This window comes from Dipodomys ordii, unplaced genomic scaffold (genome assembly GCF_000151885.1).
Source record: "Dipodomys ordii isolate 6190 unplaced genomic scaffold, Dord_2.0 Scaffold29, whole genome shotgun sequence".
NCBI lineage: Eukaryota > Metazoa > Chordata > Mammalia > Rodentia > Heteromyidae > Dipodomys > Dipodomys ordii.
This window is the reverse complement of record NW_012267245.1, coordinates 2,568,294-2,587,720: the sequence shown is the minus strand read 5'-3', so window position 1 is coordinate 2,587,720 and position 19,427 is coordinate 2,568,294. Positions and strand designations below refer to the sequence as shown.

Here is a 19,427-nt window from a genome sequence, read left to right as displayed (position 1 = left end):
GGCCCGGGCGGAGGAAGCTTGGCCGGTTTGCCGCAGCCGCGCCATGCTCCCCATTCACCTCTTGTCTGTCAGCCTAGTGGTAAGGTGATTCTCCACCCGGCGACTGGGGCTGTGATCTCTCTGAAGCCCTGGATGTGAGACCCAGCTCAGCTCGGCGCACCCCCCCCCACCCCCCATCACGTTTGCCATGTCTGTCACCCATGGGTCTCTGTGTGTGTTTCCACTTTTCTACTTGCTAAGACTTACAGCTCCAGTGGCTGGTGGGCAGCATTACAGCCAATCCTTTAGTACTCACCATCAGAAAATGCCCTTTGTTATCTTCTTAGGTGGCAGGGAATCAGCTCCGAATTCTATCTCTAAAAAGCACCTTGGATCCCAGTCTTTCAATGGCTACAAGACAACCAGAAGTGCCTGGTAATCTGCATTCTTTTTTTTTTATTTATTTTTAAAGTCATGGTTTAAAACTGCTACTCAGAAATCATTTTTATCTGAACTATTATCTTAACAGTTTCTTTCTGCCACCAGGCCAGGGAATAACTCAGACCTAATAGGTTATCATTTAAATACTATCTCATGGTCAGGCCTAGCAGCACATAATTGTAATCTCAGCTACCACTGGAGACTTAGGTAGAAGGATCAAAATCCAAAGTCAGCCAGGGCAAAAAGTGAGAGATTATCTGAAAAATAAAGCAAAAAAAGGGGCTGAGGCATGGCTCAAGTGGTATGGAGAAGAAAAAAAATGTCTTCTTAAGCATCCAGCCCTGGTTAAAAACCCCAAACCTAATTTAAATAGGAGTAGTTCTTGAGGATGTATGCTAACCATTTACTTTGTATCAGATGATACAAATCATGTATATATACATACATACGTGTGTGTATATATGTATCTTTTTTTGATCAATGTTGGCACTCTACCCCTTGAGCCACAGCTCTGCTTTTGGCTTTAAGAAAAAACAAAGATAAGAGATAAGAGTCTCTGGGATTTGCCCGCTATGGCTGGCTTTGAACCACAGGCCTCAGATCTCAGCCTCCTAAGTAGCTAGGATTACAGGTGTGAACCCAACTGGTGCCTTGTGGTACTATTATTTTTATATGCGATTGGGAAGTTTTGAAATGGCCCTGCAGGTGAGTTAGGTGAACCGGTAGAATGTATGTCTAGCCGCCTCATCCTCGTCAGTGTTTGTCTTCCATTGTGCTGTAACTACCATAAACTCCAACTCTGCGGCCATCCAGAGCCTTGTGGTTTGACTCCAGGCTAATGAATGCTTTGTTGTTGTTTTGGGGGCCTGGAGTATGAGCTGTGGCTTTAATCTACCTCCTACTCCCTGGTTGGATAACATTGAGCAAGTTGTTTCTAATCTGGGCCTCAGTTTCCTGAGCTGGAAAATGGGAAGAATTGTTGCTTAGTGAAGATTATAGATGAGAATTGTAACTGCTTAGTAATTTCTGTTGGCTCGTGTCTTTGTTTAATTGAGATATAATGCAGACGCTATAATTTTACCTATTCATTCATTTATTTATTGTGCTAGAACTAGGACTTGAACACAGGGCCTAGGCACCGTCCCTTCGATATTTCACTCAAGGACACCGCTCTATCACTTGTGCCACGCCTCCACTTCCAGCTTTTTGCTGATTTTTTTTTTTTTTTGATCTCCACATTTTTTTTTTTTGGCAGAGCTGGCTTGGAATCGAGATTCTCAGCTCTCAGTCTTCTGAGTAGCTGGGATTAATAGATGTGAGCTACTGAAGCGAATATGGTTTGTAGTATGTGCACAAGCTTATGGAATCGTCAACACAATCTAATGGCAGAAAACTTTGTACTCATGAACTTTGTATTCCTCTTCTCCATCCCTGGCAACCTGGGTTTGTTAGTAATCATGTTTTTTTTTTTTTGCCAGTTCTGGGGCTTGAACTCAGGGCCTGGACACTGTCCCTGAGCTTCTTTGGCTCAAGGCTAGCACTCTACCACTTGAGCCACAGCGCCACGTCTGGCTCTTTCTGTGTCTGTGGTACTGAGGAATGGAACCCAGGGCTTCATGCATGCTAGGCAAGCACTCTGCCACCAAGCCACATTCCCAGCCCGTTAGTAATCGTTACTAATATTAATATAAATCCTGTGCAGAGCTACTTCATGCCCCCCTCCCCGCCTTTGCTGTTTGAACGAAGCCTTGGATTGCTTTGGACACACTGTTGGGAGACTGGTTATATAATGTTAGTCACGGGGAAATGTCACCTTGAGGGCAGATTCCAGACAAGTGTTTTGCCATGACAAAAATGAACCTTGTTCCTTGGTCCTTGACGCCTGAGTGACAGCAGAACATTCCAGCCGTGAGTTTAGATGGGTAGGGTAAGAGCTGCCAGTTTTGCGAGTGGCTCTATCAACCGTTTCTGTGATGGAATCTCTGTTGTTTGACTTTAACACTTGAAATTGGACATAGGCCCGGCAGGGTCAGGTGTTTGCAGATTTCTGGGCATGCTATTGTTTTTGGCAAGGCAGGAGAGAGGATTTGGCCTCAGAAGCTGGTCAAGCCTTACGTAACCATTTTCTGTACGAACCCAGGCAAATCACTTGACCTTTAAGGTTTAGTTTTGTCGGGCATGGTAGTGCACTCCTGTAATCCCAGCACTGTGTTCCCATGCTAAGGCTGGAAGATTTGGAGTCCTGGCCAGGCTGTACAGGCTGTAATAACCGATCTCAAAAAACAAACCCCAAACCACAAGAACCAGAAAGTCTTCTCAGACTTTGGTGATTCAAGAGCCTTAGCCAGAGGGCTTCTGTGGCTTTCCAGAAAGATTACAAACTCTGGAGTCAGATTTTTTTTGTTGTTGTTGTTGTCGTCAGTCGTGGGGCTTGAACTCAGGGCCTGGGCGCTGTCCCTGAGCTGCTTTTACTCAGGGCTAGCGCTCTACCACTTGAGCCACAGCGCCACATCTGGCTTTTTCCGTTTTTATGGTACTGAGGAATCGAACCCAGGGCTTCATGCATGCTGGGCAAGCACTCCACTACTAAGCCACCTTCCCAGCACCATTTTTGAGTGAAAAAATCTCAGAGACAGAGCCTGTGGCCCTGAGTTCAAGCCACAATACCAGCGTGCACGCACACGCACGCACGCACGCACGCACACGCACACAGCCATGAATCTGTTCTGTCCTTCAACAAGCTGTGATGTTCATGTGTGTCCCTTTGTTTCAGAGCTTGCAGAGACGAGTTTAATGCTACTAGAAGGTTCGGTTGCTGACTCACCTTGACAGGTGTCTCTGTTTTTAGCCCTTGGGCCCAATGGGCCTCTAGGCAAGATGTCCCTGCCAATCGGGATGTGCCGCCGGGCGTTCAGCTATGACGAAGCCCTGGAAGAGCCCGCGCCCATGACCCCTCCCCCGTCGGACATGGGCAGCATCCCCTGGAAGCCAGTGATCCCCGAGCGCAAGTACCAGCTTCTCGCCAAGGTACTGGACCCCGCTGATGGCTTCCAGCAGACCCAGATCCTCATTCTCTCCCCAACTGCTCCCGCGCCACAAGCCTTCCTAGCTCTCAGAAGGAGCAGCACCCACTTTCTGTGTGTGTGCAAAGTGAGCTGTGTTGCTTGGGGCTCACACCTCTATAATCAATCCCAGAGACTCCGGAGGCTGAGATCTGAGGATCCTGGTTCAAAGCCAGCCTCGGCAGGAAAGTGTATGAGATTCCTGTCGCTAAGGATCCAGCAAAAAGCTAGAAGGAGAGCTGTGGCTCTAGCGGTCAGCCTGGAGTGACAGAACTAAGGGGCGCTGTTTTCAGTCTTGAGTTCAAGTACTGAGCTCCCCCTGTTAAAAGTGCAAGCTCTGGAACATTGCGAAGTGGTGCCATGCAGTTCTGTCCGCCACGGTCCACTCCCCATTTCCTTTCCCATGATCCAGCCTTGCAAGTTACCTAGGAGCTGTCCCATGGATAAATAATTGCATATACCATCTGTGTAATGAGCAAGTCTATTATTTTTTTTTTTTTGTCGGTCGTGGGGCTTGAACTCTGGGCCTGGGCGCTGTCCCTCAGCTCTTCAGCTCAAGGCGAGCGCTCTACCACTTGAGCCACAGCGTCACTTCCGATTTTCTGGTGGTTTATTGGAGATAGGAGTCTCACGCTCTCTCCTGCCCGGGCTGGCTTTGAACCGCGATCCTCAGATCTCAGCCTCCTGAGTAGCTAGGATGACAGGCGTGAGCCACCAGCGCCCGGCTAAGTCTATTATTTTATGACCATCCAGGGACTGTCCCCTTGCCCCTTGAGAATCGAGGCTATGTGTCCCTGGGTACAGGCTGGTGAGGGGATCATCGTGTTTTATGTAGAACCAATAAGATAACTTGAGAACAGGACCCAAAAGTATGAAAAAAAAAAAAGGATGACATTCATTTATGCTCTGTCTGTCTGTCTGTCTTGTCTGTCTGTCTCCAGCTGTCTCCATACATATATCCCTCCTGGACATCACAGGAAGGAACTCTTACACAGTGGTAGTGGTTTTGTGCGTGAAGATCGCATGGTGTGGTGCTTAGAGGTTTCACACCCAGCACCCAGTAATTAGCACCAGGCCTGACACACACAGACATGCATTTTGTAGCTGGAAGGGCCAGACTGTATCTGGAGCACCTGGCTGCGGTGACAGTAGCCCCTGAGTCCTGCATTTCAGGGTACACTGTACCCTGCTCTTTTTTGCCCTTGGGGGCCTAACTTCTTTTTCATTGAAGATTGGTACTCTGCCACTTGAACCATGGCTCCACTTCAGCCTTTTTGGTGGCGACTGGGAGATGAGCGCGTATGGTCTTTTCTGCCTGGGCAGACTTCGGTCTGCAGTCCTCAGATCTCAGCCTGCTGAGTAGCTGGGATTACAGGTGTGAGCCACCAGTGTCCAGCCTGGATTTGTTTTTGGTACTGGGGATTGAACCCACGGCGGTGTACTTTCTAGGCAAGCACTTTGCCCGTGAGCTACCTCCCAAGGCGGCCCCTGCTCCCTTTTGTTTAAATAAAGGCTAGTATTGGGGGCTTGAACTCAGAGCTCAACACTGCCTCTTAGCTTTCTTGTTCAAGGCTGACACTTTACCACTTTGAGCCACAGCGCCACTTCCGGTTTCCTGGTGGTTCATTGGAGAGAAGAGTCTCATGGACTTTCCTGCCTGGGCTGGCTTTGAACCACGATCCTCAGATCTCAGCCTCCTGAGTAGCTGGGATGACAGGCGTGAACCACTGATACCCAGCCATTTGCAGCTTTTTTTGATGGTTCGTTGGAGATCTGAGTCTTCACAGACTTTTCCTGCTTGGCCGGCCTCAAACCACCAGCCTCCAATCTCAGCCTCAGTGAGCAGCTAGGATGACAAGCATGAGCCACGCTACCAGCAATTCTTCAGCCTTAGCCCCCTTCAACCCTACCTACTAGAAATGGGCGGGGCCAGCACACTGCTGGCCCCGCCTTCTAGGAGAGGTGCACGCCCACATGACAATGCTCTGATAAAGTGAAAGTTGGCTGGGCGCCTGGTACAGACAGGCTGGGCGCTTGACAGCAGTATTTGGAGCATAGTTCAGTGGGTGCGGGTCAGGGAAGCTGGGGGGAGAGTACTTGCCTATGAGCTGGAGCTGTTCACTGCTGTCTAGGTATCCTCACTGACCAGATACTTCATAATCTACCAACGAGGGCGACCAGCTTCCCCCTTTATGTCTTCCCACGTAAAAGATCTGCTGGAGTCTAAGTTTAGGTCCAAGACTCCTCAAGTGCTCCCGCTCAAGTGCTCCCTTTTCTCTCTTGACCAGGAAGAGGGAGACGCCAGTGTGTCCCCCACGGCCGAGGCCACTGAGGGTGCCGACAAGGTGCCGGTGGTGAAGGCTAAGGCCACCCATGTCATCATGAATTCTCTGATCACAAGTAAGCACCGCGCAGGCGCAGAGTGAGGCGGGCTGGGGCGGAGCTTAGGCCTGGGGTCAACAGCCCTCCCTTCCAGGGCTAGGTTGGTATTGTGAGCAAAACAGTCTTTTCTTTGTATGTTTTTGGCCAGTCCTGGGGCTTGAACTCAGGGCCTAGGCGCTGGCCCTGAACTTTAAGGCTGGCATTCTACCACTTGAGTCACAGCGCCACTTCTGGCTTTTTCTGGGTGTGTGGTACTGAGGAATCGAACCCAGGGCTTCATGCATGCTAGGCAAGCACTCTACCACTGAGCCACCTTCCCAGCCCCCAGAACTGTCTTTTCTATCAAAGTGTAGCACTTCAAAGTTCCTGCTTTGGCCTGGTGGCTTGGCTTTTGTTCAGGAAAAGAGACCTGCTTTGGGACAGGAGAGGAGTTTCGAAATGTAACGTTTTATCTTAAAATGGTTTCTTTCCAAGCATGCCTTAGATTGCTCAGGAAATAGCACAGGGCCGGGCACTGGTGGCTCACGCCTGTCATCCTAGCCATTCAGGAGGCTGAGATCTGAGGATCATGATTGGAAGCCAGCCTGGGCAGGAAAGTCCGTGAGACTCTTACCTCCAATGAACCACCAGAAAACCAGAAGTAGCGCTGTGGCTCAAAGTGGTAGAGTGTTTGCCTTGAGCTGAAGAGCTGAGGGACAGTGCCCAGGACCCGAGTTCAAACCCCACGACTGACCAAAAAAAAAGAAATAGCAGAGGGTGGGTCCGTTTTGAGATTACTTGCAAATTGTTAATCTTATATAAATACATTTATAATCTTACCCGATTACATTTTACCCTATTCAAACTCAACTAGCCAAATGAGAGCAGAGGCTGACCCTGACCTCAGCCAATCAGAGCAGAGGGGCGGGGCCTACCTGCCTCCAGAGAGAAATACCTAAGCGGCCTGCCCGCACTGCTTGCTTGCTTGCTTGCTTGCTTGTCAGCCAGCCAGAGTTCTGGCTGGTAGCGCCCCCTTGTGTGCAGAGGTAAATTCTGCCTTGCTGAGACAATTCTTTATTTCTGTGTGTGTCCTGTGACTCTTGTCGGTTCTTGGAGAGCACGTATATAGTACTGCTTTGGCTGATGAGTCTCTGAGCATTGAATCTCCATTTCAGTGGGTGCTTTTGCCCAGCACTGGACATCCTTGTGGGCTCAGTATTATAGGCCTGAGCCATGGTGTCTGGCTTGAACTCAGGGCCTGGGCAAAACACTTGAGACTCCATCCCAAATAATAAGCTGCGTGTGGAGGGGTGGTGGTGAACTTTGGTCATCCGAGATGTTTCCAAAGCGTAAGTAGGCCCGTGGTCTAGACCGGCAGGACTGTAATCTAAAACTAACTAAAGCAGAGCCAGTGGTGTGGCTCAAAGAAACCGTAGCTTGCCTGCCTAGCAATCACAAAGCCCCGAGTTCGTACCTCAGCACTGCACAAAACTGCCACTATAAATCTTGGTGCCTTTTAGAGTTTTAAGATGGGAAAAACGCTTTTGTAGATTCGAGATTCGTTTCCTGCGTTTCTCTGTGCAAGGATGTATTCTGTAAGTTGAACAGATTAGGCAACAATCCAGCTGCCGTTCACCCCACAGTGTAAATGACTTGAGGAAGTCAGTTCGCGCTGAGTGGACGGCCAGGACTCTGGGCCAGGCCGTCCCACCCCAAAGAAACTTGGACCACTTCAGAGCAGAGTGTCTCTGCTGTGAATATAGTTGGTCTCTCGGTACTCGCTAGCCTGAATGTGACTTGTTTCCTTTGGCCAGACTTTGTGGGTGAGTGATGGGGTAGTGAGTTTTGATGAAAACTTGGTACTTTTTTGTTTTTGATCATTCCTGGGCCTGAACTCTGGGTCTGGGCGCTGTCCCTCAGCTCTTCAGCTCAAGGCTAGCGCTCTACCACTTGAGCCACAGCACCACTCTTGGCTTTTTCTGCTTATGTGGTGCTGAGGAATTGAACCCAGGACCTCAGGCATGCAAGGCAAGCGCTCTACCACTGAGCCACCTTCCCAGCTCCTTTTATTTTTATGTGCCAGTACTGGGCTTGAACTCAGGGCCTGGGTACCAGCCCTTAGCTTTTTCTCCCAAGGCTAGGGGCTCTACCACTTGAACCACAGCTCCGCTTGTAGCTTTTTGGTGGTTAATTTGGAGATCAGAGTCTCACGGACTTTCCTGCCTGGGCTGGCTTTGAACCGTGATCCTCAGATCTCAGCCTCCTGAGTAGCTAGGATGACAGGTGTGAGCCACCAGAGCCCAGCTACTCCTAGGAACTTCTCATCTCTGGCTAGGAGAGGGAAGGCTGTTGGCGCTGGGAGCCATAGTGGAATCCGGGTCACCAACTGAGGGCCTGTCCGGGGCCCCCATTCTGGCCTGGTTGGGTGTGGCTGATGGCCCTTGGACCTCAGTGGCCTCTCCCTTGCTGGGGGAGGGCGGGACGGGGGGGTGGGATTGGGCCTGACTGTGATCTCCTTTTCCAGAACAGACCCAGGAGAACATCCAGCGTTTTGAGCAACAGGCAGGGCTGAGAGATGCGGGCTATACACCACACAAAGGCCTCACCACAGAGGAGACCAAGTACCTCCGCGTGGCAGAGGCGCTCCATGTAAGTGGCCTTCTTGCCGACTTCCTGCAAAGCCAAGCCCTCCCCTCCCAGTCCTTTCCCCTTCTCTTCCCCTCTGCCCTCAAGTGTTAGAGCACCTTCCTTGCCTGGCCGTGGTGGCTCCCGCCTGTCATCCTAGCTACTCAGGGAGGCTGAGATCTGAGGATCCCGGTTCAAAGCCAACCTGGGCAGGAAAGTCCATGAGACTCTTTATCTTTAATAAACCACCAGAAAACCAGAAATGGCGCTGTGGCTCCAAGTTGTAGAGCGCTTGCCTTGAACAAAAGAGCTCAGGGACGGCACTCAGGCCCTGAGTTCAAGTACCACAACTGACAAAAAAAATAAAAATAAATGAAAAGCTAAGGGACAGTGCCCAGACCCAGAGTTCAAGCCCAGGACTGGTGTGTGTACACACTCTCGCGCGCGCGTGCGTGCACACACACACACACACACACACAAATGTATGTACTATAGTCCCAAATTTTTCCATCTTGGATTTTTTGTCGTTTGTGGGGCTTGAACTCAGGGCCTGGGCGCTGTCCCTCAGCTCTTCAGCTCAAGGCGAGCGCTCTACCACTTGAGCCACAGCGCCACTTGCAGTTTTCTGGTGGTTCATGGGAGATCAGAGTCTCACGGACTTTCCTGCCCAGGCTGGCTTTGAACCGCGATCCTCAGATCTCAGCCTCCTGAGTAGCTAGGATGACAGGCGTGAGCCACCGGCGCCCGGCGCATTTTCTTTCATTTGCTTAAAAGTCAGAGTGCTGTTTTGGGTTAACTTTTACTTTGATCAAATTTCGTCCATCTGAGCAGAAACTGAAGCTACAGAGCGGAGACCTAACAAGAGAAGACAAGCAGCCCGCCTCAGCCCAGTCCACCCCGACCAGCACCCCGCAGTCTTCCCCTAAGCACAAGCCCAGGTGAGCACTCCCTGGGAGCCGCTGAGCCCAGTCGCCCCGGTCAGGAACGCTTGGGCGCAGGTGGGCCTGGAGTTGAACTTCCGTTTTGGGCTGGGAAGTGGACATCATCCATTATCCTGTTCTTAGCCTGTTCATGCCTGTCATCCTAGCTATTCAGGAGGCTGAGATCTGAGGATCACAATTCAAGGCTGGCCTGGGGAAGAAAATTCCTTGAGACTTTTGTTTTTGGGTGGTGGTGAGGCTTGAACTCAGGGCCTGGGCGCCGTCCCTCAGCTCTTCAGCTCAAGGCTAGCGCTCTACCACTTGAGCCACAGCGCCACTTCCAGTTTTCTGGTGGTTTATTGGAGATCAGAGTCTCACAGACTTTCCTGCCCGGGCTGGCTTTGAACCAGGATCCTCAGATCTCAGCAGAGTCCGGCAGAGCTTTGCGTGGATAAAGCCAAGAGGGCAGTCTGTCGCAGGCGGCGGTGTATTGAATGCTTCGTGCTCTTCTTCTAGAGGCTGGTTTACATCCTCCATAGCCTTTCCTGGCCCGAATCCTAGCACCATGGATCCCGGAAGTGGGGATAAGGACAGAAACATGGCGGATAAGTGGAGTTTCTTTGGACCAAGGCCCCTGCAGAAGTCTGATTCCGGAGGTTTCACCCTCCAGGCCTACAAAGGGGCGCAGAAGCCCACCCCCATGGAGCTGATCCGTGCGCAGGCCACCCGATCGGCCGACGAGCCACCCACCTTCCAGCCCCCCAAGATGGATGCCCCCGTGACAGAAGGGAAAAAGCCACCGCCACCTCCACGGACCCACACTCTCAAACCCCGAGACTTCAACGTGCTCACACCCACTGGCTTTTAGCGCACACCCTTGTCCCTGGAATTCTGTCCTCTTGGTTATGGCCTAGGAGTGGTATCTTCTGACTGCACCTGCTCAGCTGCAGCTAGACATATGCAGTGATTTTCTTTCGAGCAAACCAGTAGCTTTGGTCGTTCTGTCCCGATGGCAACTGTGGTGTTTGGGGCTCTCGCCCTGTGTGGTTCTGTAGCTCGAGCCACAGGTTTTTGACCCTCGCTTACTAGGTGAATTAGGTGTAGCAAGTCCCCAACCCAACTCTTGAGTCTTTCAATCAACACGACCAATGGCATCCACGGCCTACCTGATTGGTTAGGGGCCCAGGGTCCTGTTTTGAGATCTGGGCAGTGAACACGACCCCCACTTTCTAGGCTGGAACTAGAGGTGACTTGTCTGTTTTTGGTTTTTTAAATCAACGCTAGTGGAATCATGACTCACTGCAGCGAGGTTCTTTTTGTTCCTTTCTAACAAGCAGAAGCCTTTGGATGTCATTTGGAGAAAATGGAGAACTACGTCCGTCTTGCTAAGTGGATACTCATGTTTTCTTTCTTGGGGGTCGGGGGGCGAGGCTGGAAATTTGATCAGGGTCTCGTGCATGTTCAAACGCTTCATCTAGGGGCTGGAAGTTTTGAGTAGATGGACCCATTAATCTGACCTCATTTTGATTTCTTTTTCCAGGCTTGGGGCTTCTAAAAAAAATTTTTTTTTCCAGAGGGGGACAATACATTTTTCTAAGAGCATTTTCCATCAAAACGAGCCCCAAAACTTTCTGGAAAACACATCCTTTATTTCTCCTTGCTGTGTTCCATCCTGTTCCACACGGGCTCAGATTCTCGCTGGTTTTGTTTTGGGTGGTGTTTTGTTTACAGAAGAGTTCACCTTCTCAGAGAGCAGCCCTGGAGTTTCAAATTGTCAGAAAAATTAATTTATTTGTGTCTTTGTTACATCACTCGTACTGACAATAAAAACCCTTACTTTCTCAACTGTGGATATGTAGCTTTTTATTGGGTTATGTGTAGCTGTTTGAAGCCAGCATCAGTAGCTCCCACCTGTATTCCCAGCTACTCAGGAGGCTGAGACTTAAGGATTGAGGTTTGAGGCCAGCAGGGAAGTCCACAAGATTCTTATCCCCAATTAACCACCCACCCAAAAAGCTGGAAGTGGCAATGTGGCTCAGATGCAGAGTGCCAGTCTCGAGCAAAAATGCTAGGAGAAACCTGGCACCAGTGGCTCATGCCTGTAATCCTAGCTACTCAGGAGGCTGAGATCTGAGAATCTGAAACCAACCGGGGTTAACAATGTCCCTGTGAGTCTCTTCTCTCCAGTGAACCACCAGAAAACCACAAGTGGCCCTGGTTCAAAGTGGTAGAGCGCTAGCCTTGAGCAAAAAAAGCTCAGGAGCTGTGTCCAGGCCCTGAATGAGTTTAAGACCCATGTATATTCAAGCCTGGGTTCTGGCACACACAAGGGAAAATAAATAGCCCTCTGCCTACCAATCATCATACCCTAAGCATGAAAAAATGTGTTCTAAAACCTATTGTCTTTATTGTGGCTTTTTTGACATGTTTTTCTAGCACACTAGTTTCTTTCCACCCACCCCAGCTGGTTACATGAGATCTTGATACACTGGGCACAGTCCCACGGATGCCACACAAAAGGTCTGAGAGTGGGGGGGTGGGGGTCCCCTGCGGGACCAGCGGGGTCCTTAGGAATGCAGAACAGGTGTCCTTAGGAATGGCCACGTTGACGTAGCTTGCCCAGCCCACGGCCTCTCCTCACATTTTGAATGGAAATGTCCAAACGTGTAGTGCATATAGTATTACCTAGTTCAAAAAAGAGCGTAGATAAATAATTTATTAAAAAATAGATACCCTTTGTATATTTAATACACCTTTTTGAGAATAGGGTTAGAGTAGGATTATCAAAAAAAAAAACATATACAGGGGGAGCTGGCCAGCTTAGTCTAACCTACAGATACACAGTCTAGGTGTGGCGCTAGGTTTGGAACTACTGTGCATACTTGGGAGCCGCTAAGTGCTTGGAGGAAGAGTTTGGAGGTATTCTTGGTGCGCGGTTGCTTGGGAGGCCCTCACGAATGGCTCCAGCGCTTCGGGCCCGGCTCGGTGTCGGGGTTCAAGTCAGCGGCATAGAAGAGCAGCAGCTTCAACAAGTGCACTTTGTCTTGGAGCTGGGGGACCAGGGGCTCCCCGAGAATTTGGACCAGGCGGCCGCGGAAGGCCTCGATCTGCTTCTCCACATCCACCACGGTGATGTCGTCCCCTTGCTGGGGTTTGGGCTTGATCCTCTTGATGATTAAGTCCTTGCGGTCGATCACCGAGCTCCGGAGGTGCTCTGGAAAGAGAGGGCAAGGTGAATCACCTCGGCCTTCAGGATCGAAGCCTTGAAGGCTGCTTGCAGAGGGATTGATTGGCCAGCTGCTGGCCATCAGGAGACAGGGCGGTGAGGGACCGGGAGCCCAAACCCATCGCTGGAGCCCTGAGGTCTGCGTCACTTGCAGCCTTGAAAGGTTTCAGGTCTTTAACAAAAGCGGGTTTTCCTGGTGTGCACGGGTAGCACACCTGTCATCCAAGCTACTCAGAAGGCTGAGATCTGAGGTTGTGGTTCAAAGCCCTCCTGGGCTGAAAAGTTCCTGAGACTCTTTAAACCACCAAAATGCTGGAAGTGCAGCTGTGGGTCAAGTGGTAGAGCACCAGCCTTGAGCACGAACACTTCAGAGTCGGAGTGGAGGCCCTCAGTTCAAGCACTAGGACTGGCATGCATGTGCACACGGATAATCAAGTCACCTAAATTTCTTCTGATTGTATTAACATACAGTTTATTAAGGCTTACTGAAGTCATATGTAAAAAATTAAAGGAAAATGGTGTGTGTGTGTGTGTGTGTATGTGCATGCACATGAACACTTGCTAGTAAAAGGGCTTAAACTCAGGGTCCAGGTACTGTTCCTTAGCATTTTTCACTCAACGAGGGCCTTCACTCACTAATTTGTGTCTGGTCTTTTTTTTTTGGTTGGTTGTGGGGCTTGAACTCTGGGCCTGGGCGCTGTCCCTCAGCTCTTCAGCCCAAGGCTAGCGCTCTACCACTTGAGTCACAGCGCCACTTCCGGTTTTCTGAGTGGTTTATTGGAGATCAGAGTCTCATGGACTTTCCTGCCCGGGCTGGCTTTGAACTGCAATCCTCAGATCTCAGCCTCCTGTGAGTAGCTAGGATGACAGGCGTGAGCCACTGGCGCCCAGCTGAGTGCAGCTTTTAAAATGGGAGTTTTTGGAAATGGCGCTATAGTTCAAGTGGTAGGGCGCTCACCTTGAGCTGAAGAGCTGAGGGACAGCGCCCAGGCCCAGAGTTCAAGCCCCATGACCAACCAACCAACAAAAATAAACTGGGGGTTTTGGACTATTCACAAGCATTAGGAAAAGCCTTTAGAGAGAGCAGTTTCTGCCAAGCCTCACCCGGCCTCGGCTCCCTGAGCTGGAGCATGAGCTCATGGTGGTATTTGCCTCTGCCCCCTACAGAAATGTGCAAAATGAGGGATCAGGGTACACCTCCAGGTTAAAAAGTGTTAAAAAAAAACTGACTTGAGACAGACCTGCTTTAATATTCAACTTCGTTAGGTCAGCAAAAGACACAATTACATAGTCAACAAGGCTAGTAAGTACTCAGGGAACTGATTTCAGGACACAGTGCTCAGAACAATTTGTGTCAGGACACTAAAACATTGTACCAACTACCTGGCACTGGTGGCTCACGCCTGTCATCCTAGCTACTCAGGAAGCTGAGATCTGAGGATCATGGTTCAAAGCCAGCCTGGGCAGAAAAGTCCCTGTAAGATACTTTAATAAACTACTCATAAAAACCAGCAGTTGTCAGGCGCCATTGGCTCACACCTATAATCCTAGCTACATAGGAGGCAGACATCTAAGGATCGGGGTTCAAAGCTAGCCTGTGTAGGAAAGTCCGTGAGGCTCTTATCTCCAATGAACCACCAGAAAACCAGAAGTGGTGCTGTGGCTCAAGTGGTAGAGCGCTCGCCTTGAAGAGCTGAGGGACAGCGCCCAGGGCCAGAGTTCAAGCCCCACTATTAACCAAAAAAAAAAAAAAAAGCCAAAACAAAAAACCAGCAGTGGTGCTGTGGCTCAAGTGGTAAAGTGCTACCCGTGAACACGAAGAAGTTCAGGGAACAGTGCCCAGGTCTTGATTTCAAGCCCCAGAACTGGCAAAAAAAAACCAAACGCACCAACTACATAAACACTTTGGCCCCAGTTCTGGGTGCTCTGAAGCATGTTGTGTAGGTTTGAACTCAAGACCGGGAGTTCTCACTTGGCTTTTTCTTTTGTCCAAGGCTGGTGCTCTTCCACTTGAGCCATGCCTCCACTTCTGGCTTTTTGCAGGTTAACTGGAGATAGGAGTCTCACGGTCTCTCTTGCCCGGGCTGGCTTTGAACCGCGATCCTCAGATCTCAGCCTCCTGAGTAGCTAGGGTGACAGGCGTGAGCCACCGGCATCCGGCTGTGTTTAGAATGGATGTGTTTTATGTGGAACAGAATCATGGTGCTTGTTTTGAGACTGATGTTTATAACATCTGTAGTGAAGAGATCCTCAGCCAAGGTGGTTGTAGCAGAGGCTGGGCTGTCCGGGATTATAGCAAGTCAGTACCAGCTCTGTCCACATTACCCCCCAACCCCCACCCCCACCCCAGGAGCAGCACCGGGCCATCAGCCACCACAAAACCAGGTGGCTGTTCACAGCATGAGTAGAGCCGTGTTAATGACTTCCCTTAGCTACTTGTGAGTCCGCGTTCCTTACCTCTTAAGACATGTTGGTAACTAGACAAGAGAAACTGCAGGTGTTCAACCAGCTCGTCCCAAATCTGCCACTGGCTTTTCTCTGATTGCTGAGTGAGAAAAATGAGTGAACGGTAAGAGCCTTTCCTGGTGAACATTATGATTCAGATTAAAATATTATATATATGTATATGGGCTGGGAAAGTGGCTCAGTGGTAGAGCGCTTGCCTAGCATGCATGAAGCCCTGGGTTCGATTCCTCAGTACCACAGACACAGAAAAAGCCGGACGTGGTGCTGTGGGTCAAGTGGTAGAGCGCTAGCCTTGAGCACAAAGAAACTCAGGGACAGTACTCAGGGTCTGAGTTCAAACCCCAGGGCCTGGGCATTGTCTCTGAGCCTTTTTGCTTAAGGCTGGTGCTCTACCCATTGAGCCACAGCTCTACTTCTAGACTTCTTTTGTGGTTCATTGGAAGTAATAGTCTCAGAAACTTTCCTTCCCTGGCTGGCTTTGTACTGTGATCCTCAGATATCTGTGTAGCTAGAGTTACAGGTGTCAGCCATGGGTTATTTCCTTGGTTAGTTTGTTTGTTCCTTCCCTTCCTCCCTCTTTATTTTTTCTCTCCGTGTACCTCTCCCCCACCCAATTCTATAGTTTGAAGTGCTAGGCAAGCATTATACTACTTGAGCCACAGCTCCTCTTCAACCTTTTTGGTGGTTCATTGGAGATAAATCTCAGACTTTCATGCCCGGGCTTGGCTTTGAATTGTGATCCTCAGATTTCAGCCTCCTGGGGAGCTAGGATGATAGGCGGGAGCCACTGGCATCTGATTGACGTTTTCTTTGTTGTTTTTGTTTTTTGTCAGTTGTGGGGCTTGAACTCTGGGCTTTGGTGCTGTCCCTCACCTCTTCAACTCAAGGCGAGTGCTCTACCACTCGAGCTACAGTGCCACTTCCAGCTTTTTCTGCTTATGTGGTGCTGAGGAATCGAACCCAGGGCCTCATGCATGCAAGGCAAGCGCTCTACCACTGAGCCACCTTCCCAGCCCCTGAGGGTGCAGTCTCAAGTTGACTTACAATGCTGTTCAAAGAGCAGACTGAGGGGAAGGCGGGCTGGCCTGGGAGGGAAGCGGGACCGTGTACCTGGCACTTGAGCAGAGATGTGGAGTTGTTCAGGAAATACAGGGCCTGGGCCAGGGACAAGGGCAGGCGCGTGGGTGTCTGGCAGCCGTGCAGGAAGATGATTTCCAGCACTTTGCAGCGCAGAAGGTGACTTTCCATGGTGCTGAAGAACATCTCCCTAGGAGACGAGGAGGAGAGGCCATCAGCCATCGATTTCCAAGACCAGATGTCACCCTCGATATAACACCGGCCCTGAGAAACCAGCTGTCATCCTAGCTACTCAGGAGGCTGAGACCTGAGGATCACGGTTCAAAGGCAGCCCGGGGAGGAAAGTCCGTGAGACTCTGATCTCCAATGAACCACTCAGAAAACCGGAAGTGGCGCTGTGGCTCAGGTAGGAGAGCGCTCACCTTGAGCTGAAGAGCTGAGGGACAGCGCCCAGGCCCCAAAAGAACACCTGCCCTAAAAAAAAAAACTAGATGAGAGCCAGGTGCTGCGGCTCATGCCTGTAACTGCGGATCGCGGTTCAAAGCCAGCCTAGGCAGAAAGTGAGACTCTTCTCTCCACTGAACCAGCAAAAGGCTGGAAGTGTGACTCAAGTGGTAGAGCACCAGCCTTGAGCAAAAAAAAAACAACAACAACAACAAAAAACTAAGTACCCAGGCCCAAAGTTCAAGCCTTCTGACCGAACCAAAAAAACAAAAACAAAAACAAATATCATGCAGCTCATGGGCAGGGTAGAAATGGATTTCCTCATGAACTACCAGGATAAGAGAGAAGACCAGACACAAGCACACATTAAAGAATTATGCCATCTTTAACTATGAGAAGTAACTATACTGCCACTGACGGCCGACTTCTATAATCCTAGCTACTCAGAAGGCTGAGATTTGAGGCTCGAGGTCTGAGGCCAGCCTGGAAGTCTTTTAAGATTCTTCCTGCCAATGAACCAGCACAAAGCTGGAAGTGGAGGTTTATGTTCATGGAGTAGAGTTACCAGCCTGGAGTGAACTTGCAAGACGGCAAGGCCCTGAGGTCAAGCCCTGGACCAAAAACAATGATCGATGTAATCGCTGTATCAACAGGATATCCAGAAATTCTGAGTATGCCAAGAGGGATAAAACCTAGTTGATAATGTCTCCATTCATTCTTCAGAAAAACACTTAGTGAACCGGAAATGGAAGGGAACACCCTCAATCTGACAAAGTATCTATGGCCCCTCACACTTAATGGTTAGTGACTCACTGAGCCCCGTAGACCGTAGACCGGGGAGAGGCTTGGATGTCCATCCTCATCACCTTAGTATTATACTGTGATAAGGCGAGAAAAAGACCAAGCGGCGCCCAGATCGGAAGGAAAGGTGTCTAAACTCTCTTTATTCCTAGACAAGATGATTGTAAAAGAATGGGTGAATGCATTCAAGTTCTGAGATTATTATTATTATTTTGTTGTTGTTGTTGGTCATGGGGCTTGAACCCAGGACCTGGGTGCTGTCCCTGATCTCCTTTGCTCAAGGCTAGCGGTCCACCACTGGAATCACAGCGCCACTTTTGGCTTTTTGCTGGTTCATTGGAAATAGAAAGTCTCACCGACATTTCTTTCCCTGCTGGCTTTGAACCATGATTCTCCAATTGCAGTCACCTGAATATCTAGGATTACAGGCATGAATCACTAGTTCCCAGTTTAAAAAAAATATATATATATAATATATATATATATATATATTTTAATAAATATATATATATTTTGGTCAGTCCTGGGGCCTGAACTCTGGGCCTGGGTGCTGTCTCTCAGCTCTTCAGCTCAAGGCTAGCACTCTACCACTTGAGCCACAGCACCACTTCTGGCTTTTTCTGCTTTATGTGGTGCTGAGGAATTGAACCCAGGGCCTCAGGCATGCAAGGCAAGCGCTCTACCACTGAGCCACCTTCCCAGTCCTTAAACTAAACTGAATATAATTAAGTTGGGTGGCAAATTTTCCCCTTCGGGAGAGAATTTTAAAGGTACACTTTTGTTTAATTAATTAGTTAATTAATTAATGTTGGTCATGGGCCTGGGCGCTGTCCCTCAGCATCTCAGTTCAAGGCCAGCGCTTTACCACTTGAGCCACAGCGCCCCTTGCGGATTTTCTGAGTCATTTATTGGAGATAGAGAGTCTCATGGACTTTCCTGCCCAGGCTGGTTTTGAACCGTGATCCTCCGATCTAGCCTCCTGAGTAGCCGGGATGACAGGCGTGAGCCACCGGCGTCTGGCTTATTTAGTTCTTTATTAAAGGGCAGAAGCAGACTCACCTCTGGCTCCTCTCAGGAATGTCCAGCACGAAGCCAAACATCATCTCCGCGATCTTGTTGGAGCTGCAGGTGGGCGTCCTGTCGACCTCCACGGCGATAGATAGCATCCGCTGAAGCTGGCACACGATCCTGGGCCAGAACACGGGATGCGGTGAACGGGAGGGCGCACGGGGGAAGGCTTCCCCCCTGATCGATGAGGCTCAGGACTCGGGGATGGTCAGGGAGAGCTGCTTGAGCCTTTGGCATGCTTTCATTGAGCAGGTTCACCTGCAGGGTCATTCTGCCTGATCATCATCCTGTCTGAGCCCCTTAGATCCTGGCTGGGAAGGTGGCTTAGTGGTAGAGTGCTTGCTTAGCATGCACAAGGCCATGGGTTCGATTCCTCAGCACCACATATGTAGGAAAAGTCAGAAATAGTCCTGTGGCTCAAGTGGTAGAGTGCTAGCCTTGAACCAAAGAAGCTCAGCGACAGTGCGCAGGCCCTGAGTTCAAGCCCCACACAAACAGAACCACACAATCTCAGGGGCTAGAGAACTTTAATCAGTACCTACATTAGCAACTCTGTTTTATTTTATTTATTTTTGTCGGTTGTGGGGCTTGAACTCAGGGCCTGGGCGCTGTCTCTGAGCTCTTCAGCTCAAGGTGAGCACTCTACCACTTGAGCTACAGCGCCACTTCCGGTTTTCCAGTGGTTCATTGGAAATGAGCCTCACAGACTTTTTTCCTGCCCAGGCTGGCTTTGAACTGCGATCCTCAGATATCAGCCTCCTGAGTACACTGGATTATTATAGGCATGGGACACTGATGCCCAGCTCAGTTTTATAAGGAAGAAACCGGGCTAAGATGACTAAAATGACCTAAAGTTCTTTGGCCAGGAAAAACTATGCATTTCCTACATATTTTTCTTTCTCCTGTTATTTAGAGTATAATAGTTTAAGCTGGGTGTTGGTGGCTCCTGCCTGTCAT

At 49.8% G+C, this 19,427-nt stretch overlaps 2 protein-coding genes across 2 annotated transcripts in view; one reads left to right on the top strand and one right to left on the bottom strand.

Moving 5' to 3' along the window:
• The first annotated feature begins 214 nt into the window (after positions 1-214).
• Kiaa1191 (KIAA1191 ortholog) lies at positions 215-10,933 on the top strand. Its single transcript, XM_013016094.1, has 7 exons — positions 215-235; positions 327-414; positions 3,269-3,447; positions 5,771-5,882; positions 8,368-8,492; positions 9,300-9,406; positions 9,905-10,933. Exons 2-7 carry the CDS (start codon positions 387-389, stop codon positions 10,254-10,256), a joined length of 903 nt encoding a protein of 300 aa, XP_012871548.1. The 5' UTR covers positions 215-235; positions 327-386; the 3' UTR covers positions 10,257-10,933.
• A 777-nt stretch (positions 10,934-11,710) lies between these two features.
• Simc1 (SUMO-interacting motifs containing 1) overlaps positions 11,711-19,427 on the bottom strand; it is a 27,123-nt gene continuing 19,406 nt past the window's right edge. The window contains exons 10-13 of the mRNA XM_013015975.1: positions 18,462-18,590; positions 16,191-16,347; positions 15,072-15,159; positions 11,711-12,602 (exon numbers count right to left, since the gene is read on the bottom strand). Coding sequence (XP_012871429.1) covers positions 12,340-12,602; positions 15,072-15,159; positions 16,191-16,347; positions 18,462-18,590 — 637 coding nt within the window. The 3' untranslated portion in view covers positions 11,711-12,339. The remainder of the gene's footprint in view (positions 12,603-15,071; positions 15,160-16,190; positions 16,348-18,461; positions 18,591-19,427) is intronic.